General features: G+C 28.4%; 1 protein-coding gene across 3 annotated transcripts in view; it reads left to right on the top strand.

Moving 5' to 3' along the window:
- Positions 1-24755, top strand: part of EloA (transcription elongation factor elongin A) — a 126707-nt gene that overhangs the window by 24950 nt on the left and 77002 nt on the right. For all 3 annotated transcript variants that reach the window (XM_075359735.1, XM_075359744.1, XM_075359726.1), the window contains exon 2: positions 16637-18596. In XM_075359735.1, the coding sequence (XP_075215850.1) occupies positions 16637-18596 (1960 nt within the window). The remainder of the gene's footprint in view (positions 1-16636; positions 18597-24755) is intronic.

The following is a 24755-nucleotide window of genomic DNA, read 5'->3' as shown; positions in this document are numbered from 1 at the left end:
TGGTTTCTGAGAGTTGTTTTTGTGGTGTTACATTGTTTTATACATTTCATACACAGGCACAACTTTTATATATTTTATACTGACAGAATTCAATCCAATATATTTTTTTACTATATTCTTAATATGTTTCTGTTTAATTAAGAAAAACTGCCACCAGAAATATTAACTAACCCAGTATTTAAAGATTATTAAAAAGATAACTGAAAACATTTTGAAATAACTCAATAAAAATATTTTATTGTAAAATTTGATTCAGTTTCTCTTTACAGAAATTAAAATTTTTAAAAATAATTTTCATCAACTGTTATGGACAAAATCAACAAAATTGTTATTCAACTGGTTGAAAAACGACGAGTTTTTTTCGTTAGTTGGTTTCAACTAACAATTGAAAATAATCCATTGTTATAAATGTTGGTTCTGGGAATTTTATTGATGGGAATATAACATTTTTCAACTTACAGTGTCATGATTCACACTCATCAGTGTTTCTACTATTAGTAAGAAATTGCATTTCTCCAGCCAATCTACTCAAAAAACTAATCATAATTCAAGCTGAAGGAAATTTAGTAAATTATTTGTAATTTCAGAAATAGGAAGCAGTGTAAAAAATCTATGAAAATCATTTTTTTTTTTTTTTTTTTTTTTTTTTTTTTTTTTTTTTTTTTTTTAAATATTTAGTAAAGTATGTTTTTAAGGATAACTGTTTTCTTTTTAAATAAGATGCATGTGAAAACATCATATTTTAATTTTTTATTATTTAATTTATTCAAATTTCTATTCTGACAACAAAGAAAGCGAGACGTCTTTAAAAAATGGTAGGATCCATCATTTTGCATCCAGTTAGTTTGACTATGGCACGAACATCTGATAGAAACTGAAATAATGAAGTAGGAGCAATGAAAGTTATATTTATTAGATGATTTTTTTTTATATAGACAGTTGAAAGTATTCTACATTTGACATAGGTCAAATGTACTTTCCATTAGGTATTTTCATGTTATTAGCATTTATTAATTAGAGGTTACTGGCAAAAAGATGTCATTAGTTTACATGCTAAGGCTGAGGAATTGTGCTGTCAGTGCAATATGTCAGTGATAATCCTGAAGGAAATTAAATATAAGTTAATGTAAAATCAGATTGTCCAGTTTATTAGTGAAATGAAAAACTGATTATAGAAAATCACATTTAATTAGAATGTTTTATATGAAAATCATCATTTACACTTTCATGAAATTAACATTTTTGAACACCATATTGAAGACAGCTTCAGGTGATTATTTGGAAAAAATGAATTGCTCACCCATTCGGTATCATGTACCTAGTCCACTCCCATAATTGAAATATAAACAAAAGCTTCATCCTGACCCCTTATTGCTCTTGGTTTAGTCAGATAAAAAATAAAAGGGTAGGAGGATATTAATTAAACTCATTAAACTTTTTTTTTAGGAAACAGGCTGATCTTTGTTGCTAGTTCAGAGTGTTAAGTACTTTCAAAATCTGGTCAAAACAGGTATAGAATAATTAATGTTGTAGAAGTGACTTTGAAAAGTATTCTAAGTCAATTTCCTTGAACAGAAAAGTTGTTGTAATATTCTGCAGCTCATAGAATGTTTTCAAATCTACAGTTGAGTGTAAATGTACTGTCAATAATTCAACCGTTATTACACATTTTATTCACAGGTTTGAAACATCTATTTATTGTGCTAAATGTGATGTGTCATATTTTGTATTTTAACATATTTTTCTCTAAATTGCCAAAATAGTTTTTTCCCCTAGGTATGTACTTATATCACATACTATATATAAAGAATCTACTCCAGGCACTGATGCCATCTAATTTTGGTTGCTATTTTTTAAGGGAGCAGGGAAGTACAGATCTCATGGATCCTGTACCTCAAAACTTTACTCAAAGGTCTGGCAAATTTGTTTATGTAATTAAATGCCTTTTGGGTAGCACAATACTTTCTGATAATGTGTGGTCTTATTCAAATTCCCTTAAAACCTTTTTTATGGCAAAAAACTTTTTTTTCTTTTTTGTTGTTTTTGGACCCCAAGACTCTCTCACTAATTAGGTAATTCCATTACATTGTCAGTTTTGTTATGTATGTGGACAATTTCATGCAAGGATGGAGGACAAGTCTAATTTCTTGTGTTTTATTTTATGTCAGTTATCATCATTTTACTTGATATCTTCAGACTGGATTAACTGATTTTTATGAAATTCTGTACAGTGATTTATAATATGGGTCAGTGATCCTATTTTATTTTTGTTACAATTAGTAAAGAAGGTGGGGGAAATACGGTCATTATGGGTCTTGTATCTTAAAATATTACTAAGCAAATAGAATAACAACAGTTCCACATTCATCAAATTCTTTACTTGTGTACTTTTTTCTATTACTTAATTTTTCTCATAAAAAGCATTCTGTAGAATGTGAAGCTTTTCTAGCTCTCCCAGAAAAATTTACATTGTTGAGTGTTTTTATTTTTATTATTTTCTTTTTGTTTACTTAATTCTCCAGTGTTGGTAGTATATAAAAAGCTATCAATATAATTTAGATATTGTATATAAAACTACTGTTGTGGTTGTAAACACAAGTATACGAGTTTTATTTTAAAAAGAGTGACTTTCAGAAACTGGAATGCTTGTATTCGTTACTGAACAATAATTATCAGAAGTCATGTGGAATACTGTTGGTGAAACTAAAAGTAAGTAAAATAAATAACTAATTAATATATGCTTTTTTGTGTTTTTGAAATCTCTTAAGATAATTACAGCCTTAAAGTACGAAGGATATTTCTAAAGTAAAGACCGCTGGGAAATTTCTCGCCTTAATAAGGTTGGCAAACCTGTGTCATTCAAGGCCACACACACTGCATTGTACACATGTACACATTGTACTGCATGTACACACTGCATTGTTGTCTGTAAGTTGTCGCGTTGTAGAATCTTTGATTATGTGTGAGTTATTACATTATAAAATGAAAAGGGAAATCGATGTTGCCGCTGACTGTGAAATACGTGGAGTCATATGTTTTTTAAACCATCAAAACGTTTTTTTGCGATGTTGGGAACGTCACAAAGAAATCCAAATGGGATCTGCTTTGGAAATTTTGATGCGCTACACAGAAAAAGGTGATGAGTTCCTTAATTTGATTGTTACTGGCGATGAAACATGAATTTCATATTACACGTCAGAGATAGAACTGCAGCCAAGTGAATGGTGTCATCCTCAGTCATCAACCAGACCAACAAAGGTCAAGCCACAGCCATCTGGATGCAAACTGATTGCCACAGTCTTTTGGGATCGGTTTGGTATACTACTGATTGTTTTCATGTCACGTGGAACGACTATAAATGCAGAAATCTACTGCAAAATTCTACGTAAGCTACGACATGCCATTCAAAATCAGCGATCTGGGTGGCTGTCTGACAGCATCATCCTGCAGCATGATAATGCACGTTCACATGTTGCAGGTCCGACACATTTTCTGAAAACATTTAGATGGGAATTTTACGATCACTCACCATATAGTCCGGACTTACCTTCTTCTGATTACCAATTGTTTTGGAAAGTGAAAGAATTTTTAAGTGGTAAGCAATTCACGGGTGACAATGAACTTAAAAATGCTGTTAATCAGTTGGTAAATGGACTGGCGGCAGAAGAATATGACGAGGGTATATTGAAATTGGTGTATCGCTACAATGAAGTCTTAATTCATGTGGTGATTCTATAGAGAAGTAATATAAGGTATGTAGTTTAAGAGAAATAAAAAATATTTATAAAGTTTTCAGAATAATTTTTTTTACACTGAAACAGTCTTTACTTTAGAGATAACCTCTCAAATAAATTTATAAGTGTTAGTGCAAACTATTTAAAAATACAAAAAGTGAAAAAGAGTGTGACCTGAGGTTAGGTATCAGGGCGTACAATTTGTATAAATTGATTATTGAACATTTTAAAATCATATGTTTTTAAAAGTAATATCACTTTCATATAATAATATTAATAAGTTTTTTGTAAAGTGAATTTTTTAAATCCTGTCATTTGTTGGTTTTTTCAGGTTTAAGTTTATTACCTATTCGTGATGAATTATCAAGTTCATTAGAAGCAATGAAAGTGATCACTTAAACAATGGACCCTTCCTATAATCATGAAGATGAATGCTGTAGTTCAAGTAATAAGGAGCCATGTATTACATGAAAGAAATATATGCAGATCATTCTTTTTTTTATCGATAATTAATTATGTTTACTTCACTGAGAGTGATTCAACTGATTTAAATATTTTAAGTTTTTTATCTGAAGCTAGGCAGTTGCCTTCTTCAGGAAAAAACAAGAATGCAAGTTAGTTCAGAGAAAAAAAATTGAACCTTTATCAAAATAAATGTAGAAAAATTCTTTCAGAACCTAATCGTAAAAACTTAGTTGTTTGAGAAATTTTGTGGAATGAATAGATAGAGATTATCTTACATTACTAAGGTGATGGATGTACAAGACATCACCACTTCAAGAAAAAGAACTGAAGGTAAAAGAAGTAAGTTACTGTTTACAAATAGTACGATATTATGTTGAAATTGAAGATGAAAAATGTAAAGTTTCCAAATCTTGCTTGCTGCAACTATTTGATGAGAACCAAATGTTTGTTGGAACTAATTTAAAAAAGAGGTTTTCTTCAAGCTGAATAATGCAGCAGAATGAAAGGAGTATGTAGTTTCTTAGCAGAAATTTTCAGAAAGCAACATTAATTCTGTTAACTGTTGGCTGTACCATTATTAAAATTTGCTGCTCTTGTACAGATTGCAGTATAAGATTTTTTTTATAGAGAATCAGACAACTGACTGCTTATAAATAGAAAAGGAAGAACAAATCACTGATCAAAGGAGATAATCAAAATCTAACATTTCATTTGCAGCATTGTCTGCTTGCTCCATTTCTACAAAATTTTGTATCGCTTTAGCTCCAAAAACTTAAGACTCTCAATTTAACTTTTCAGAACTGTAATAATGACTGTCTGTAGCTACTTCTATCTCAGAGAAAAGGTAGTGAAATAGCATCTTACTTGCACAGTTATTTAATTAAATTGAGTCCATAAATAAAGCAAGTAATAATGACACATAATTGCCCAGAGCAGAACATATAGCCAGTTGCTGTTATCTGCCTTACAATACTTCAAAATTCTGAAAGTTTTAATGCGATTGACTACAAGCTTCTGGTACCGGACTCCATTCACAATGTGGTATTGACCTCAAACCTTATTGAACGAAAAGAAAAATTAATGATGGAAAAACTGAAAATAGATATGATTGAGCTAGATTAAGAAGAGGTGGGTAAAAACAGACTTTAATTGCAAAGTAAATGAACAGGGTAAATTTCCCCAATTTTCCAGGACTTAAAAACATAGCAGCAATTAGGCTATTAAATAAATGAAAAAGGAAATAGTTAATTGGCTTCAGATAAAGTGTTTTTAATTTGATAAAGATTATCTAGGAATTTTTTTTTTTTGTACAACATTTTTCATACTTTTTTTAGAAGAATCATTAAAACCAGAATAATTTGAACAAGAGTTGTAAACAGGGAATGCTAACTATTAAAATGAAATGGAAAAATTAAAATAAAAAGTGAGAAGAAAAAATATCTTAGTCTCCTGTAGTTTGTTTTTCTTAGTTTCTGTTAATTTTGTATGAATTTAGAAACTTAAAATTTTGTAAAGAATATCTTTTAAGATCTACAGAGTAAACAACATAAAACCGAACTCGACTGATATGATCAGTCAAGCACAAAATTGCATCAATGACCAGAGTGGTCATTTTGAGCATCTTTTGTAACAGTAAGGTAAATAAAGCAACTTTTAAATTACGTTTTATGTTTTTCTTATTTAATTCATCCATACCATTCATAAAATTTCATTCCAACATAACCTACCGATTCTGTAGTGGTTACGTTATGGGTTCAGTTTTATGTTGCTCACTCTGTATAATTGCAATAGATCAACACTAAATAACATATCTGTAAAAAAATTGTTTATGTGTGTGTTTGTGTGTGTGTGTGTGTGTGTGTTGATATATATATATATATATATATATATATATATATATATATATATATATATATTATGAAGTTTGAACCAACAAAACACAGGTAATAAGTTAAACTTAACATATTAATATTAATTCCAAGAATTGATTTTTGTGGGATATCACATCTTCAGTTGGTACTTAATTATATTAAAATAATACCTTTTTATAATTTCTGAATTTTGGATTTGTCAAAATTGTTACTGTTGTATAAATTTTGAATTTATTATGGATGAATACACAAATACTGCTGTTCAAAACAGAATGTAGAATTGTAATTTATCCAGCAGAATATTTGCATATTCATGCTTAATAAATTCATAATTTATAAAAAAATAACAATTTTGGCAAATTCAAAAATTATAAAAATATATTTTAATGTAATTATACAAACTGAAGATACAGATCCTGTGAAAATTGATTCTTGGAATTAATGTTGGTAAGTGTAACTTTTCTAATTACTATGATTTATTGGTTTAAATTTCATTTAATATTAAAATTGGCACAGTAGCCAATTTGAGAAGTTATTAGTTATACACTATTTGATCATAATGACCAAAATCCATTTTATTGTTTTTTAAGGTATATTGATATTTCCATTACTAATTCTAGTTCTTAGATTACAATTGCATCAACATAATCAAATGTTCATTTTTATTTCCTTATTTCATGTTTTTTAATTAGTTTTTTTTTTTTTTTTATTTTAACAGAACTCTAGTATTAAATTTATAATATTTTGTTCTATAAATTTGATAAATAATATCTTATATTAAGTTAATTTGCAAGATTGTCTCTGGGTCAATCCATTTGAAGTATCCCAAAAAAACAAGCTCGTTGCATGACAAATTAAAAAAAAATTGTAACTCGCCCACTTGTTTCCTACATGTTTCAGGACCTTAAAACTACTTTTTTTTTAATTTTTTATTTAAGCAGTTTATCTGTGGCGGCCATTTTTGTTATGATGTGCATGCCAATTTTTGTTATTGTAAGTGTTTACAGAAAAAAATTATAACTAAACAACTATTGGTCCTGGAAGGATGAAACAAAAAGCAGTTTAATAATATTTTCTCAAGGTAAAAGATTGGTCCAGTGGTTTATTTGCTTTTTTCTCTTCTTTCTATGAGAAAATTACCAATAAATTTGAACATGAAAGACTGTGATGAAATTTCACTTTTTGTCATTTTTTTCAAGAGGCAGGGATGGCATATACAGTTTGAATTATTTTTTTATATGTAGGCATATATTAGTAGTTTTACAATAAATAATATTAATGGTGATGTACTTACCCCTAAATTTTTATGAATTTTTGAAAACTAATTTTTTTTTACATTCAAATTTTGGGGCTGGTGATAAAAATTTCAAATTTCCACAACTTAGTGTTTTTGTAGATGTTTATGACAAATAAAAAAGTTCCTTGTTATTGTACTAATAAAAAAGTTATAACCTCTCAAAAATCATGAAAAACCTGTTAAAAGTGATACCATTTTGACTCACTAAATAAGTGCCCTAAGGGGGTTTCTTGGCACTTAATATTTTTATACTTATTATTACAGTTGACATTGTTTTATGACACCCTTCATTCTCATAAATTCTTCAGGTCATACAACTTTCCTTTTTCTTTGTAGATTATAATACTGAACCTTTAGGGATAATCTTTTGTTTGACATCCTTTTCGAATGTTGCCACAAACAGTTGCAACAACCTCTGATTTTTTTAATCAAAGCTGTAGATGTTTAAATCAGCATGTATATACATTGGATAACCAGTCTGATTGCGAACAGCCCTTAACTCCACAAAAATCATGTTTCTATTGCTTGGATCCTACTATCATGCTGCTTTGTAGTAACTTACACCAATACAAAACAACTGAGGTAGCCATTATTGTTTAGAATTTCATTTTTATATTTATTTTGACTTTTTATCATTCAAATGTTGTAATAATGGTGCCATAAGTCATTTTGTACTTATTTTCTTTAACTTCATCGTAAAAATTAAAATTGCACTATAAAGTTGTGGAACATCATGGAATCATGAAGTAATACAGCTTACAGTGCACATAAATAAAACAAGCACTTTTATAGCAATAGTAAAAGCATAGTAAGAACTCTTATAACATTCCTGCATGCTAGTTAAGATCATGCAAGTTTTTGTTTTTTTGTAATTGACGCAAGTATCATTAATATTCACCATCATTTTTTTCTCAGCCCTGATTTACCAGATGAAGACTGTGTTTCCTTCCAATATTTAGAATAAAATATTTTGTGGCAGAACAATCAATTTCATTTTCATTCAAATCAAGTATGATAAAAAATGTATGGTTTCCTGAAAAATATGCTTGACAAAATATGAAAATAAAATGGCAAACTAAACACACCTTTACTTCTAAAAATCACTTAGTATACTGACAGATATACATAAGGTTACTAGATTTGTTATGATGTTTGATCCTGTTTCCACTTTATTTTGTGAGCTGTTTGCTGCACTGAAGATGCTGCAACCCTAATTAATGAAAGCAAGATGCTTGTCTCATCAAGTATCTTTGAGCAAATGGAAATTCACTTCTAAATAGCAAAAATATGTTGTCTTAGTGGAATTTTAAAGTTATATTTCTTGCACAATTTATTCAGAATATATATTTACCTCTGATTCAGTGTAATCAGATTCTCAAATAATGATTAAATCATTCAAAAGGCTAATACTATAGTTGAAGTATACTATACTTGAAGTTTTCTCTTGGTTATATTTCATATATTAGATTGCCATCTTGTATTTCTTCCAGTATTCTATTTTCTTTTTCAGGGTGCCTAGAATTATCTGCTTTAGTTGTATATGGAACCACCAAACAGAAGTTAGCTTTCTGTCTTTCCTATGCCAATTAGATGAAAATTCAATAATAGTTAAATCTGATCAGTTGGATGAATAATTAAAAATTCATCCAACTGAGCTAAACATGGCTTGAAATAGTAAAAATTCTGATTACCTATCTACATATTTATGTCGGAATGTCAGGTTATGTCAAGTTCAAGATGTCTCTTTTTGATGAGCTATCTACCTTTTTTATTGAACTTTTAGAAAGGTTATAGACATGCATTTATTTATTCAGATAACCACAAAATTGTATGTTCAGTGCAATAAATGTATAAAATGTGAATATCATTATGAATTAGCTAACCCTTTCTGAATTTATTAAAAATTTTCTGCCTAAAAGTTTTAGCTTCATGCTAAACTTGCCTGTAATTGTGTTTATTTATCTTTGTTGGTAATATGAAACTGCAGTTTGATTAGTCTTTTTCTATCTATGGATCTATAAAAAGTATAAGATGAACTGTTGTGATTTTCACAGAGATTTTTTTTAATGGCAAATGTAATTGCATTTAATACCATGTATCTGTGCTTGCATCACTTTTAATATGTATATACACACTCAATTGTTCACTGAAGTTTTAATAGGGTTTGAAACTGGGTTGCTACCAACTTAATTGGAAGCACTTTCAAATAGCTAGAAACAGTAAATTGAAATGGAACATTACTAACTTCTAACCCTGCAAGCAGAGTTGGTTGGTTTCACTACATGTGAGACAAATGTGCATTGTTATAGATTAATATAAATTTGGGAAACTGAATTTAAAATTTCAAATAGCTAATAAATAAAAAAAAATTAACATGCAAACCTTTTGCTGTAGTTAGTACAAAAGACAAAGGTTTAATCTTTAAAAAAAATAATTTGTTTTAAAAATTTTATTATAAAGATTAATATATCTTGTGATAGATTTATTACTTTTAACTTTGTAATAAAAATTCAAAAGAAAAAATTACTCTTGTAAACTGAATGGTTTTTCTCCCCAGATTAAATACATATGATATCTACAACATTGTGTAATAAATCTTTCTTATACTGCTAAAATTATTTCATATCTTGCCTCCAGCTATTGGGAAACTAATCACCATGGGATGATACTATACAAATAATATTCATTATTCAAAATCTCTTTTAATAAGCACTTTGTTAATGTAATAAATATTTGTGGAAAAGAACAAAAGGAAAAAGAAAAGAAGGTCTATTTTTATGAAGATCATTTCAATTTCAGAAAAAAAAACATTAGAATGTATAGAGCAGTTTTCATTATCGTTATTAACATTATAAGCAGATTGAAGAGAAAATTCCACGTGCATGGCATTTGTTTGTAGGTCTTGAAAAACCATTTAATGTAGAGTGAAATAAAATGTATAAGATTTGAAGAATCAGAATACTGAAATGTAGAGGGAATAGTAAATTATAATTTGTACAAGAATTGTGGGTGGTTAAGTAATAAGAAAATATAATAAAGAAAAGCTGCAGCAAAAAAAATTAAGGATGTAGTCTGCTCTTTTTACTATTGGAAATATATATAGAAACAATGAAAGAAATCTGTAAAAATAGGATAGAAAATAAAAAATGTTACAATCTGCTAATATTGTTGTTTTGGCTGAAACTGGGAATGAATTAGAAAATGTAAAAAATTGTATGGATTTATTATTGTGAAGAAGTTTATTTTTAAAGTAAACACAACTATAATATTGATAAAGAAATGTACCAGTAATGAAAACAATGAGTAGTATTTTATTAAGATTGATTATCATATAACAAAATCTATGAAATTACTATTAAGGTAGTATAATTGGAAAACACTATAAAGAAGTTATTAAATGCAGATTTTTATAAGTGTGGAAAACAGAGAAGGAATCAAGATGTATAAAAATATATTTAGAGTTAGAAAAGACGTATTTATACAACATACAGTGCATCATGGCTGTGAAACATGACAACAGGTAAAGTAGAACAAATTTAAAATAGAGGCCTTTGAGATAGGTATTACAGGAAAACTTTTAGTTGAAAATTTTATGGATTGATAGAATTCAAAATTAAGTTTAGAGACAAACTGGAGAAGAGAGGACTTAGTAGAAGAATGTTGCAAAAGAAGATGAAGGCTGTTGGAACATACATTAAAGCACCCATTATTAATTAATTTGGTTGTAGAAGGAAGTGTAGATAGTAAAAACAGTAAAGAATGGCAAAGATTAGAATGTATGAAATTATAATTCAAATTTTTAAAGTTATCTTCATCATCAGTACAAAGAAAAAAATCCCTTTCAGCACGCCAGAAAGCGGAGGTAGATTTCACCGATGCTAAGTAGTGGATAAAAAAAATTTTCACCTTAAAGTTAAGAAAAATTTCAGATTTACTCAATATGACAATGGTTGCATGTGAAAAAAAGTTTCATATAGCATTCAACAAGCCCCATCTTCTTATAATTCCAACAACATTTGGTCATCCTTTGTCATAAAAGTTGGTCATATCAAAAATTGTTTCAGACAATAGTTTTAGGTAATGTTTAAAGGTCTAACGACCACTTTAAACAGATTTGATACTGTGCCTATTAAGGGAGGGATGAATTTTATTTGTCTTCTAAACCCCATTTTTTCCACTTCCTGGGTCAACAGTTGGTGATATCAAAAAACTTTACTTAGATAAGTTTTAGGCCCTTATCCAATGAACAGTAGGAACTTTAAATGAATTCAATATTTCACTTAATAAGAAGGTTGCAGCAATATTTTGTTTGTTTTTTTTTTTCAAAAAAGCCACCCCGTTTCCATCCCCATGGTCTGATTTCAGCTGTTAACGAACTCAACCGAAATTTTGGGACGAGTTATTTTTAAGGAACAATTTAAAAGTGATTGGCGCAAAATTACAGCAGTTATTGTGTCCACAAGAAAGTGATATGTATAAACTTTTGAGCTGACAGTGGTTTTGGGGTCTGGGGAATGTGAAATGCGAAGATATATTGAAATTTTGCGGAAGTCGAATCATGGTACCCATTACAATAGGTAGCTTTCTTATGAAATTACCCAAAAAATAGCAGAAAATTTTACAACATTATAAATAAAATTATACACTTTTAATAACTTACAAGAGTAACAGTAAGTAAATAAATAAAATAAAAATTATTAAAAAAAAATTTCATGACAAAATTTAGGTAACCCAAAGTTATATTTTCATTATATATATAAACAGATGTATTTATTGTTATTGTGCCTCTAACTAAATAACAACCCAAAATAATTTACAAATAATTGAATACGTGCGAACTCCAACCATAAAAGCAAAAAAAGAAGATTTTATTCCATAACTATGTTACTATAGTGAAAAATAAATTAATGTCATCGCAAGATGATAACCACTTTTTAGCTCAGTTTTAATTCGATAAAAATTGCTAATACCTCTTAACTTTAGCAGTAATTTGTTATAACTATGTGGTGCACTGTAGGTAAAAAGGTTTTGTGTAACAGTTTTATGAGTTCTAGGAATAGAAAAGTAATGAGTATTATGCACCTTTTTATGTATGAAATACTTCTAACATAAAAGACATATAAAACTATAAATACTATAAAGGAAGTAAATTAAGATCCTTAAACAATGGAAGAGATGGTGAAATGTGATTTGAAAGCCAGAATGTTAATGATATATTTTGTGCTGTTAATAAAGGTTTAATTGTAGATAAATGGGTTTCCCATAGGACAAAAGAGACTCAACCAAAGCCAAATACAGAAACCTCAGTATAGCCTAAGAGCAGGCATTCTTAATCTAATAAAATAATTTTATAATGCTTTCAATTTATTATTTATGTATTTGACATGTTCTGTACAACTCACAGAAGAATCTTAACATTAAACACAAGTATTTCATTGTTTCAATCTGCATACAAAAGCATACATGTCATTTGCATAAGCAGTTACCTTCTCTTGTGGGTTGGCATTAAGAGAGATTGTTTCATAAATTAGAAAGAATATTGGACCCAAAACTTAACTCTGAGAAACACCACATTTTATCAGAAGTGGATCATTAGTTTCACCATCCAGAGTGACCACCTGTTCCCTATTACTTAGTCGCTAAATAAATTCGCGCAACCTCTCACACCCGCAAAACCAAGCCCTTCAATTAGCTTTTCATGATTTACAGTGTCAAAAGCCTTAGTTAAGTCAATGAATAATACTGTTGTTGAAAACTTTCATCAACAGAACGATAAATATCACTTACCAGCCTTAAAAGAGTGTGCTCAGTACCAAGACCTTCACGGAAACCGAACTGATTATTACTAAAAAATTTATTTTTATTTAAGAAGTTAATTAAATGAAATTTAATGCACTTTTCACAAATTTTAGAGTAACAGATAAAAGAGAGATAGGTCTGTAATTTCCCAACTTATCACGATCTCCTTTTTTTAAAAACTGGTCTTTTCATTACCATGGGGAATTCACCTGAGCTTAGCGAAAAATTACTGATAAATTAAAAAATATCCACTATTTCAAATGAAATTTATTTTAGATTGGAAGTAGATATGCTGTCATCGCCAGACATAGGAGCTAAAAAGAGTGAATCTCCAACATTATTGGTTCAGAAATACTCATTGTAGTAAGCCAAACTGACAGTATCATTTATAGTATTTAAAGGGTTAGTAGGTACAATTAATTGGTCTACAACACTGATAAAATAATTATTAAATTCATTAACAATAGAATGAGAATCAGTGACAGTAGTATTATCATCAAGAACATAGAGATTCAATATTTGTTTTAGCAGTTCTCCTGCCAAGCAAATCATTAAGGATCTTCCACTGTTTATGAGTGTCACTCTTACTATTTATTTTCTAATTTATTATAATAGTATTTATCCTTAGCTTTACACAAATCAGCATGTAATTTATTCCTGAATGATTTTTAGTATGTTTATTAATTTCTCATTCCACGCTTCATTCTTAACCTTTTTATACAGACCATTTCTTTGTTTAATCCTAGCACAAAAACCGCTATCAATCAAAGGTTTGAGAGATTTACTAATTGTGAGAAAGATTTTAGTACTTTAGTTTACTAAAGAAGTAAAGGTTAAGCTGTATACTGATAAAACTGTCATAAGCAGTTTAAATAAATATTAAAGCATTACAAAGCAAAATTAATATTACAGACAAATCTAACTAAGACATGCTCAATGCAGGTACTGGAAATAGTTGTAATTCTTATTGGAGAATTAATAAAAGATTCAAGGCCAAAATGTGAAATTAAAAGTTTATTCTCAATGATATTTGGGTTAGTGGACTTACAGGAATTTTTAATATATAATTCATATCACTGGCTACCACAAGATTACAATAATACAGTTTAGATAAATATTCCTGCAGTTATGATAAAAAGGATTTAATCATATATTTATGCAGCCTATAAACGGCTAACAATAATAAATTCATCATATCAAATTAATTTTAATTATTACACAGTTTGCTGTAGTGAAATCAGCTTCGAGTGCTTGTGTTGTTAAATGTTTTTTAATAAAAACCATAACACCACCTGAAACACCATCATTATTACAATTAAAAAGTTATCAATATTAAACAAATGTCTTTCACAAACAACCAAATTTCAGTTAGGATAGTAACATCAGGTAAAACACTTCAACTCTGGCAAGAAAAAGATTAAGATTTTTCCACCTACGTCTAATATTTTGCGGAATAAAACTATGTTATGCTTAAAAGATTACATTTATTAAAGTTAAAATTAATGAAGTCATTTAATGAAATGAAGTTATTTACTATAGCCATATTTCATTTAACAAAAAAAAAAATTTAGCTTACAGATCCTGCAGATCTTCCATGTAATTCAGTTCTATCACTTTAGAGTTAGCAGTTATTTGCAGAAGAATTTTCTCACCTCGGCCATAAGTACTTTTACTTTTGATTTTTTAGCTTTTGTTGCTAGGTTTCCAACAAACCTAGCAATTATTACCACCACTGCAGTAGACTCTTTATTATGATTTAGCAGTCTATGACAAGCATTGGTTGTACTACTTGATTCACATGTATTAACATCTAAACCTACTCCAATCTGCTTAACTATGCTACACACATTCTCATTTGATTTCTCTGGTACTCTGAAAATTTCAACACTATTAGATCTTGAACATTGTTCCATGTCTATAACCTACTGATCAACTTTTTTCCTACTGGTAAACTTTCTGAAACTAATGTTTTCTGCCATTAGACTCAATTTTTGCCAAACAAGAGTCAAGTTTAAAAAAAAAAAAGTTTAAAAGAGTAGGTATGATGTCTTTGTTATTGATTATTATCTTTTATTTCTGTATTAATTTCAGCAATTCTTTCATGACAATTTTCAATCAAATTACCAGTATCTTTTTCACTAACCTTAATGTCTCTTTAAGCTCATATCCCAGTGATTTTATTAAATTTTCCAGTACATTATTGGTTATATTATCACTTATCTAAATTGATTCAAATTTCACACCTTCATGTCATACGTTACCATAAGTAACACAAAACCATGATTTGTTTTCTTTAAGCAAGAATTCACATCTTTATTCATACTGATACAGCTGCTGTGAAATAAACTGCTACATTCAGAGCACAAAATTTTAACAGCATTATTATGGGTTGACTTGTTGCAAGTAAAACACTTCAACTTTTTAAATATTTAATATTCATGTTTCTTAATCAAAAAAGTTAGGTTCTACAGCTTTGCTATTGCAAATCATTTCTGTTATGAAGAAAAGATTGTTAAAGTAAATAAAATGATCGTTAGTGAATAAGTGAACGTGAGACCATTTGACATACATCCACTCCGCTTGCTATCTCTGACTTGACTGATGTCGAGACGTAATTCAGGATGTAGGAGGTATGTTAAGGCTTAGTATGGAGTAGAAAGAAATTGAAGTGCACCAAACCATTCAAAAATAAAAAAAGAATATAGGTTACCTAAACCTCAGCTTAATTTTATTAATCTGAAGCTTCAAGTTATTTAAATATTTTTGTCATGATGAGTTTTAACATTACAAAAAAGTTTGGTTGAGAAAACAAATTTATTTTTCAAGTAAATTTTCTTCTTGTATGCTGCATACTTGTAAATATTCTATTTGATTCTTATTTGTATATACATTTTGTTACTATACTTTTTTCACCTTAATTGATTTACATAATTTCTTTTTTAATGATAATTATTTAATTGACAGGTTGAACACCCTACATTCATTTAAACAGGGCATTACTTTTCATTCATTTATTCCCTTTTCTTGATGATTACATTCTTTGTTACTAAATTCAGTATTACAATTCTGACTCATTTAAAAAGTAAAAATTCATATTTGTATGTAAGTAAAAATTATAATTACTTTTTATAATAAGTAAACAAAGGAAAAAATGGGTTTTAAAGAGGATCATGTAAGGTTTTTTCTTGTGGTTCAGTTGTGGATCGGAAATTTTTCTGATAATATTTTACTTCTGAAACAAGCTTCCCTTGCCAATGCTTGCTTAGGTACTAGGTACAGGTACTTAGGTACAGTACTAACTAATAAGTAATTGTATCCTTTTTTTCTGGGAAATCATGTACTATATAAAATATTTTTGTTGATTTATTAATTATTTTAACTTGTTTTGTGTACATCTTTATTTTTGAAGTCTTTTTTTATATTTTTATGTGGATTAATTTTTCTAACACTATTTATTCCTTCTTTTTCAGGTCATTCATTGTATTCAACGGTTATTTAAATTACGTGTTACAGTTCAACATTTGGAAGAAACAGGTATTGGCAAATCTGTAAACGCTCTAAGAAAATATGGAGGAGAAATGGCTGAAGCAGCTAAGGCATTGGTTTTTAAATGGAAAGCTATGGTTGCTGAAGAGACCAGTGAAGGAGAACATGATGAAAAAACTAATTCTAGCAAGAGTATCAATAAATATTCTTCTTACAATGGAAAAGAAAAACATTTAAGAGAAAAAGATTCAAATTATTGCAACGGTAAGGAAAAACAACCAAGAGAAAGCGGTACTGAGCGTCATCATAGCAATGAAAAACAATCCAAAGTAATTGAGTCTAATCACCATAGCAGCAGCAACAGCAGCAGCAGTAGAGACCATAAGTCAAAGGAAAATGATAAATATCATAATCATCACAGATCAAATGTTGATAAAAATATACACCATAGGGATCATAAAAAAAATAGCTCACATTCAGTCGAAAAGCATTCTTTAACTAAAGAACACAAGGCTGATAATTATAGAAGTGACAAGAAAGAAATTAGAGATAAAGAGTTTAAGGAGCATAAACATCATAGCAAATCAAATCATTCCGTTAAAGAACCAACACGAGAAAAGCGTAAAGCTATTGATGAATCCGATGAGGATTCTGAAGGTAGTATTAAGAAACGAAGATTAAAATCACAGTCATCATCAGATGATGAAAGAAGTGGTAGTGATAGTGATGATGGTGGTGGCAATATTAGTGAGGCAGAAAGTAATGAAGATGAAGAAAAAGAAGAAGAGGAGGAGAATGAAACAGAAGATACTGCAGAAGAGGAAGATGAAAGTGAAGAAGAAATCAGGCCCAACCCGTATTTAAGTTCATTTATAAAAGAAGAACCAGAATCTTCAGAATATGAAGAAGATATGATACCCGATGCAGAAATTGAAGATATTGCTTCTGATAATGATAAGTCAGCCCCTGTTTCTGACGCTGAATCTCAGCATAGTAGAGTGGAAGATGAGGAGGAAGTCGAGGAAGAAGAAGAAATAGAGGAACAAGAGAATATTTTCCACTCAAGATTGAGTGGTGTATCAGAGAGTGATGATGAACAGCAGCACCACTATAAAAAGAAGAAATATGAGAAAGAAGAAAATAATGAGAGCAGCTCAGATGATGAGTCACATAAAAATAAAAAAATCTCTCAAAGACATACTGATAAAAAGCATGAGAAATATAAAAAAAAAGAAGAAAAACATAGACATTCATCTTCATCAAAGGATAAACATTCACATGATCATAAATCTCATTCTAATGGTGGTAGCAAAAATCCTAGTAGCAGTAGTAAAAGTAGCAGTAGTAATAGTGGTATTAGTAATAATAAAGACAGTAGTAGTCATAGTAATAGTAAAATTATTAGTAGCAACCACAGTAAATATAAAGAGCAATCCAAAGACAAGTCAAAAGAAGAAAGATCTAGTCATTCTTTCAACACTAAAGAAGTGAAACATAAAAGTGATTCTGTAAAGGTTAAAGATGATAAACATAAAAAATCATCTTGTGATAAAGTTGATAAACATAAAAGTAATTCATCATGTAAACCATCATCATCATCATCACTCACGACAAGTAAAGATAAAAAACATAAAACCGACAGCAGCAGTTCAAGCAATCATCACGGTCATCAGAGTAAAATGAATATTAATTCCAATCATGCATGTAGCAAAATTAAAAAGGAAGACAAAGTACATTCTGCTAGAAGTGAATTTCTTAAAAAAGAAATTAAAAAAGAACCGTCTGAAAAAGATTCTTCATCTAAACATCATAATAAAGAAACTTTGTTAAAGAATTCCAGTAGTGAAAAGATTAGTGTTAATAATGTTAAACTTAAACAGGAGGTAAAAATCAAGGCTGAAAAGTTGTCTGATGATGATGAAGATGGCATCGACTGTGGTTCTGGTAATTATTGCAACATAAAATTTAATTATTAGTTTTTATTTTTCATTATTTATTTGTATATAAATATTGTCTATGTTTAGTTCACATTGCTACTTTAAAATTTTGAATAGTTTTTTACTATTTAAAGATTTTGTGTTTTCACGACTGAGGTGTTCAACTGCAATTACCCCAATCTGTAACTTTAATCATCAAATTTGGTTCCAGTTTTTATTTTTCAGTTACCCACACATTTCAGTAACTGCACTGAGAAATGAAAAATAAAAAATAAGTCTTTGTTGTTGTTTATTATTTGGATGACTAGCATGCTGATCATTCATAACTTACACCACTGCGTCATTTTATTTCTATTCTGTATGACTCCGATTCAAATATTTAGGAGGCTAATATTTCTCATAGAATTCCTTTTTTGTTTAAATTTTGTAGTTACAGGTATCTTTCAAATGAAAACTTAATTTAGCAGTAGTAATTAATACAAATTATAAAAATTCCACTATATATGTATATATTCCAAAAGCATAAAACAAAATTCAGCACCATCCAACAAAGTACAGAATCAATAAGAACTCTTACCTTATCTTATTATTTTTCTTTTCTATATATTAAAAGCACTTTCAAGGAATTTCCTTATCATCAGTTGATCGTATTATTACATATATAGCATAATACATGTAGTCAAATAATAATTAAAAATCAATATAAACTTTACCCAATATTAATAAAAGCTATCTATAGCAGCTTTGAAAAGAGTATCATTATCAAACTCTGCCTGCAGATTGATTAAGCCAAATATTTCTGTTTATATATGATATTTTTCTAAAATGTCCAATTTGTTATTAGAATTTTCTTTTGTGACTTCAATTATTTTCAAATTAGTTTCTAAGTCAGTATTAGAATGTTTATTCACTTTTAGATGGTTGGCAACATTAGAAAAACCCAATTTTTTGTTTATATATCTAAGATGTTCTGCAAATCTTACTTTATATGATCTATTAGTTTTCTCAATATAAATTTCATCACAATCATTACATTTTGTTTTATAAATGCTACACAAACTATTAAAATCATTATTATAATTACGGTTTTTTTAAATGTTTTATTATGTGATTGTTGGGTTCGTGTGCTGGTTTATATTTTTCATCATTATAAACATTAATTAAATTCTCAATAATATTATTAGTGTAAGAGTATTTTATATAGATATTATCAATGCTGTATGCTTTATTTTTAGGTTTCAATGTTGTTACATTTTTAAATTAATTTTTTTTTTATAAATATTGTCAATTAACAATGTTTTATATCCATTTTTACTGCAATACTCTTTATAATATTTATTTCTAATTAGAAATGAAAAATTATTTCTAATTTCTAATGTTTCCTGTTGTTTTGTATGTAATGTATTGCTCTATTTAACATGCTTGTAAATATATTATTTTTTTGTGACTATAGATCATTTGGATTTTAGTTATTTTACTTGCTGTAGGTTAAAATAACTCAATAGAAAATTCAATCATTCATGGTCACACAAAATTAATATATTTACAAACATGTTGAATAGAGTGATACATTATACACAGAACAACAAGAAAAATTTAGATGCAGAAATAAAGATTATTGCAGGAAAAAATGGATATAAAGCATCATTAATTGATAATATTTATAAAAAAAAAAAATTTAATCTAAAAACGTAACAATGTTGAAACCTATAAATAAAACGCACAGCGTTGATAATATCTATATAAAATACTTTTATACTAATAATATTATTGAAAATTTAATTAATGTTTATAGTGAAGAAAAATATAAACCAGCACACTAGCTCAACAGTCATATAATAAAACATATAAAAAAACCATAATTATAATAATGATTTTAATAGTTTGTGTGGCATTTATAAAATAAAATGTAATGATTGTGATGAAATTTATATTGGGAAAACTAATAGATCATTTAAAGTAAGATTTACAGAACATTTTAGGTATTACATAAACAAAAAATTGGGGTTTTCTAATGTTGCTAACTATCTAATAGTGAATAAACATTCTACTACTGAATTAGAAACTAATTTGGAAATAATTGAAGTTACAAAAGAAAATGATATAACAAATTAGACATTTTAGAAAAATATCATATATATAAATATAAACAGAAATTTGCCTTCATCAATCTGCAGACAGTGTTTGATAATTAATGCTCTTATCAAACATTTGTTAATATTGGGTAAAGTTTATATTGTATTAGTACAGTGCTGTATTTAGTGGCTGGCCACAAACATATGTAAAAAAAATTTAATGTTTCTTAAAATTAAAAGATTTTTAATTAATTATTTGACTACATATATTATGTCATATATGTAATAATATATTTGTGTTATTAATTTTTAGTTTTAATCAACTTTATGATAAGGGAATTCATCAAAATGCTTTCAATATATAGAAAAGAAAAAGAAAAATAATAAGATAAGGTAAGAGCTCTTATTCATTCTGTACTTTGGTGGATTGTGCTGGAATTTTTTTTATGAAATTAATTAGTACAGAGGAAGATATGGACCAAAAAAGAATTTATTTTACTAAATTATATATATAAATATATGTATTTTATTCTTTTTTATACAATTCACATGTGTGACAAAAACTATACTTGGTTATACACTATCAGATTTAGCTAACAAAATGAACATAAAATATACTATTAAAAAATGGAAATTTTCCTCCTGTCCACTCTTCTGTTTTTTTAAAGAAAAACATATTCAAAATTGTATTGCAGAATTGTAATATTTGGTTTACATGTTTGCAACAATTTTCTCTAAAGAATAAAAATTGTGTGTAAATATGTTCACAAATTTCAAAATGATAGTCACATCAATTTTTTAATCTGTTATATCTTTGTAATCATTAGTTTTATCAAAATACATTTTTCTAGCTAAAATCTTAAGCCTTTCATTTTAAACAATTGTACTCTATTTTTGAAAATCAGCCAATAAAAACCCCTGAGTTATTGCAGAAAGTTTCAGCCAGATTTCATCTGTAATTTCAAGCATGCATAAAAAAAATAAAAAGGAAGACGAAGTACATTCTGTTAAAAGTGAATATCTTAAAAAAGAACCATCTGAAATAAAATCTTCTTCTAAACTTCATAATAAGGAAACTTTGTTGAAGAATTCTAGTAGTGAAAATAAAACAACAGTGTTTATAGTGTTAAACTTAAGCAGAAGGTAAAGATCAAGACTGAAAAGTTATCTGATGATGAAGATGGCATCGACTGTGGTTCTGGTAATTATTACAACATAAGATTTAATTATTAGTGAATTTTTTAAGTTAAAAAAAATCACCTAACTGAAATAATTTAAATTAATAAATTAAACAATTAAGTGTTAGTTATTAATGGTAATATTAAACTTATTAATAAAATTAATTAGTAATTAATTAATAGTAATTAATTAGTAATTAATAGTAACATGGTTTTACAGTTGTAATCAAACTGTTATATTATTACTTACAGTTATCATATTGAGTACGGTATTGTGATAATACTTATAATCTGTTCTTATTATTCTACCACTTTGTTTCATTTTTATTTCCGTTGTTATTGTTTATTTTCTTCTACTTTCGGAAATTAATTATTAGTTAATTGTTTTGATATCAGTTAGTTTTTTTACTTCTATTTTTTGAAATACATTATATTTATAAATGTAAATATAATAATGTAAATTTATTTATATTTATAACTAAATTATATTTTATTACTTCTATTTTTTAAAATATAACCTTACTTTTATACTGAAAAAGCAGATGCATTTTTGTATTAAGGTTTGTTATCAGTTTTTTTAATAATCATTTGTAAAGTGAAAGATTTTTGTAATTATACATAAAAGGTTAAGAGAAACTGGATACTTTTCTCTTAGAGCTCATCATCAAGGAAGACTTCAAAACATAAGAATGCAGGAGTTGAAGGAAAGGGTGTTAGAACGTATTGAGAAAATGCAGAGGACAGTAAAAGGACTGCACTATATGAAAAAAATTATTTTTATAACTGTTTGGAGAATTTTGTAAAGCCAAGAAGTACATTCTGTACAAAGAATGCAAGCAGTTAATGAAAATAGCCACCTACCAAGATGAGCATCTTGTAAAGTAATTTTACAAAACCTTACCAAATAAGCCACAGTTTCTCACTGCAGTAATGTTCACTGATAAAGCTGGATTCAACCGAAATGAAATCTTCAATTTTCATACTTACCATTGGACCCAAGAAGGTTCTAATGACATACAGTCTAGATTTCAGGAGAAATTTTTAATAAACTTTTGTGGTTGTTTAATTGTCATTTCATATGTCTTGTCAGTGTGACTGAATAGTGGGAATTATTACCCTTCCCTAGAAGGCTTTTAACCAAATTATTTGGATGAAATTTCTCTGGTATTTAGGAGTAATACATGGTTCATACAGGATGGTACTCCACCACATTTCAATGTCACTGTCCATCGGTACTTGGATAATTATGTCCCTGAAAGGTGGGTTTATCATTCAGGACTAATAGGTTGACTCTTAAAATCACCTGATGTAAATTCAATAGATTTCTATCTTTTAGGACACCTACAAATGATGGATTACGGTACAACAGTGTACAGTAGTGAAGTTCTTCAGCAGCGAATTGAAGAACATTATCATTATGTGAATGAAAGTTACACCAAGGATTTTTGAAAGAGTTAGGCAATAATTAATTTGTTTTCTTTCAGTGTATTTCCATCAATGGAGGCCACAACATTTGCTCCACATAAATTGAAAGTATAACTTATATGCAATTATTTAAGTTTAACATTTGTATTGTTTGTAATGTTTGTCCAATCTCTTGTGTATTATAATTGTGAAGAGTTTATTAAGTCATACTGTTGTTTTTCTGTAGTGGTAAATAATCTTCACCAAGTTATTGTCAAGAGTAGATTGTTAAAATTGCTGAAATCTGTATTATTATTAATTTTTTAATTTATTTAATTTCTTTTAAATAAATAAGGGCACCATTTTGCAATGTAAATAATGTGTTTCTTAAGTTAGTTTATTTACACTAGGTTTAATTAGCCATTATTTAGCATTTATACTGCAAAAAAAATTCAAGCTTATTCAAATTTATTAATTTAATAGTGGTGGAGATGAAATTGGCTGAAATTACTGTAATAACCAATTTCTAAAAATAAGATGTCTTTTTACAATGAAAGGCTTAATATTTTAATTAGTAAACTGTAACTTGATAAAATTAATGATTATTACAGAAATTTAAAAGATTAATAAATTGACTTGTGCATCATTTTAAAATTTGTTTACATGATACAACATAATTTATTATACAGAGTGTCTATAAAGTTTTTCCATGATTACAAAAATAACAGCTGTATGGTTTGTGGTAAAAGAAAGAAAAAATTACAAAGTTTTTTTTACATCTCAGTAAACTTCAACATGTGCGCCTTTTATCACTCGTAAAATGTCCAACCAATAATCAATTTCATGCCATGTGTTAGTCAACATTTCTTTGGTAACACCAGCAACATCTTAAGTTTGTCTCAATGTGTCCAGATCAGGTACAGGTGTTGCATAGACTCTGTCCTTAACATAACCCCAGAGGGAAAAGTCTAAGGGAATTATGTCTGATGATCGTGATGTCCAGGGAGTGGGACCATCACACCCATTACATCTGCCATAAAATGATTCATTCAGAAAATCTCAAACTACTAATCCACAACGTGGTAGTGCGCTATCCTGCTGGAAAACCGCCCTAGCTTGCAAATCATTTAGTTGAAGTATAATAAAGTGTTGCAGCATATCCAGATAAATGTTAGCTGTTATTGATTGCTCAATGAAAAAGAAGGGACCAATGATTCTGTTGTATGTCAAACCGCATCGCATATTCACTTTAGGGTAATCTAATTTTTTCCCTGGTAAAGTACAGATTTATTAGCACTGTATTCTCACATTACGCCTGTTTGCTTTCCCTGAGGTCTGGAAAGTAGCCTCGTCTAAAAAACACGCTGCAGGTACTCATTGTCATTAACAATCTGTTGCAAAATTTCGATCTCAAAAGCAGCACGACAAGGGCCATCATCTGGCTGTAGATGTTGCAAATACGCATGCAACCTTAATTTCTTGTGTAAAATTATGTACATTATTGACCAG

This window comes from Lycorma delicatula, chromosome 1, assembly GCF_047948215.1.
Source record: "Lycorma delicatula isolate Av1 chromosome 1, ASM4794821v1, whole genome shotgun sequence".
Classification (NCBI taxonomy): Eukaryota; Metazoa; Arthropoda; class Insecta; order Hemiptera; family Fulgoridae; genus Lycorma; species Lycorma delicatula.
Note: the sequence above shows the minus strand (reverse complement) of the source record. Positions and strands in the feature narration are given on the sequence as shown.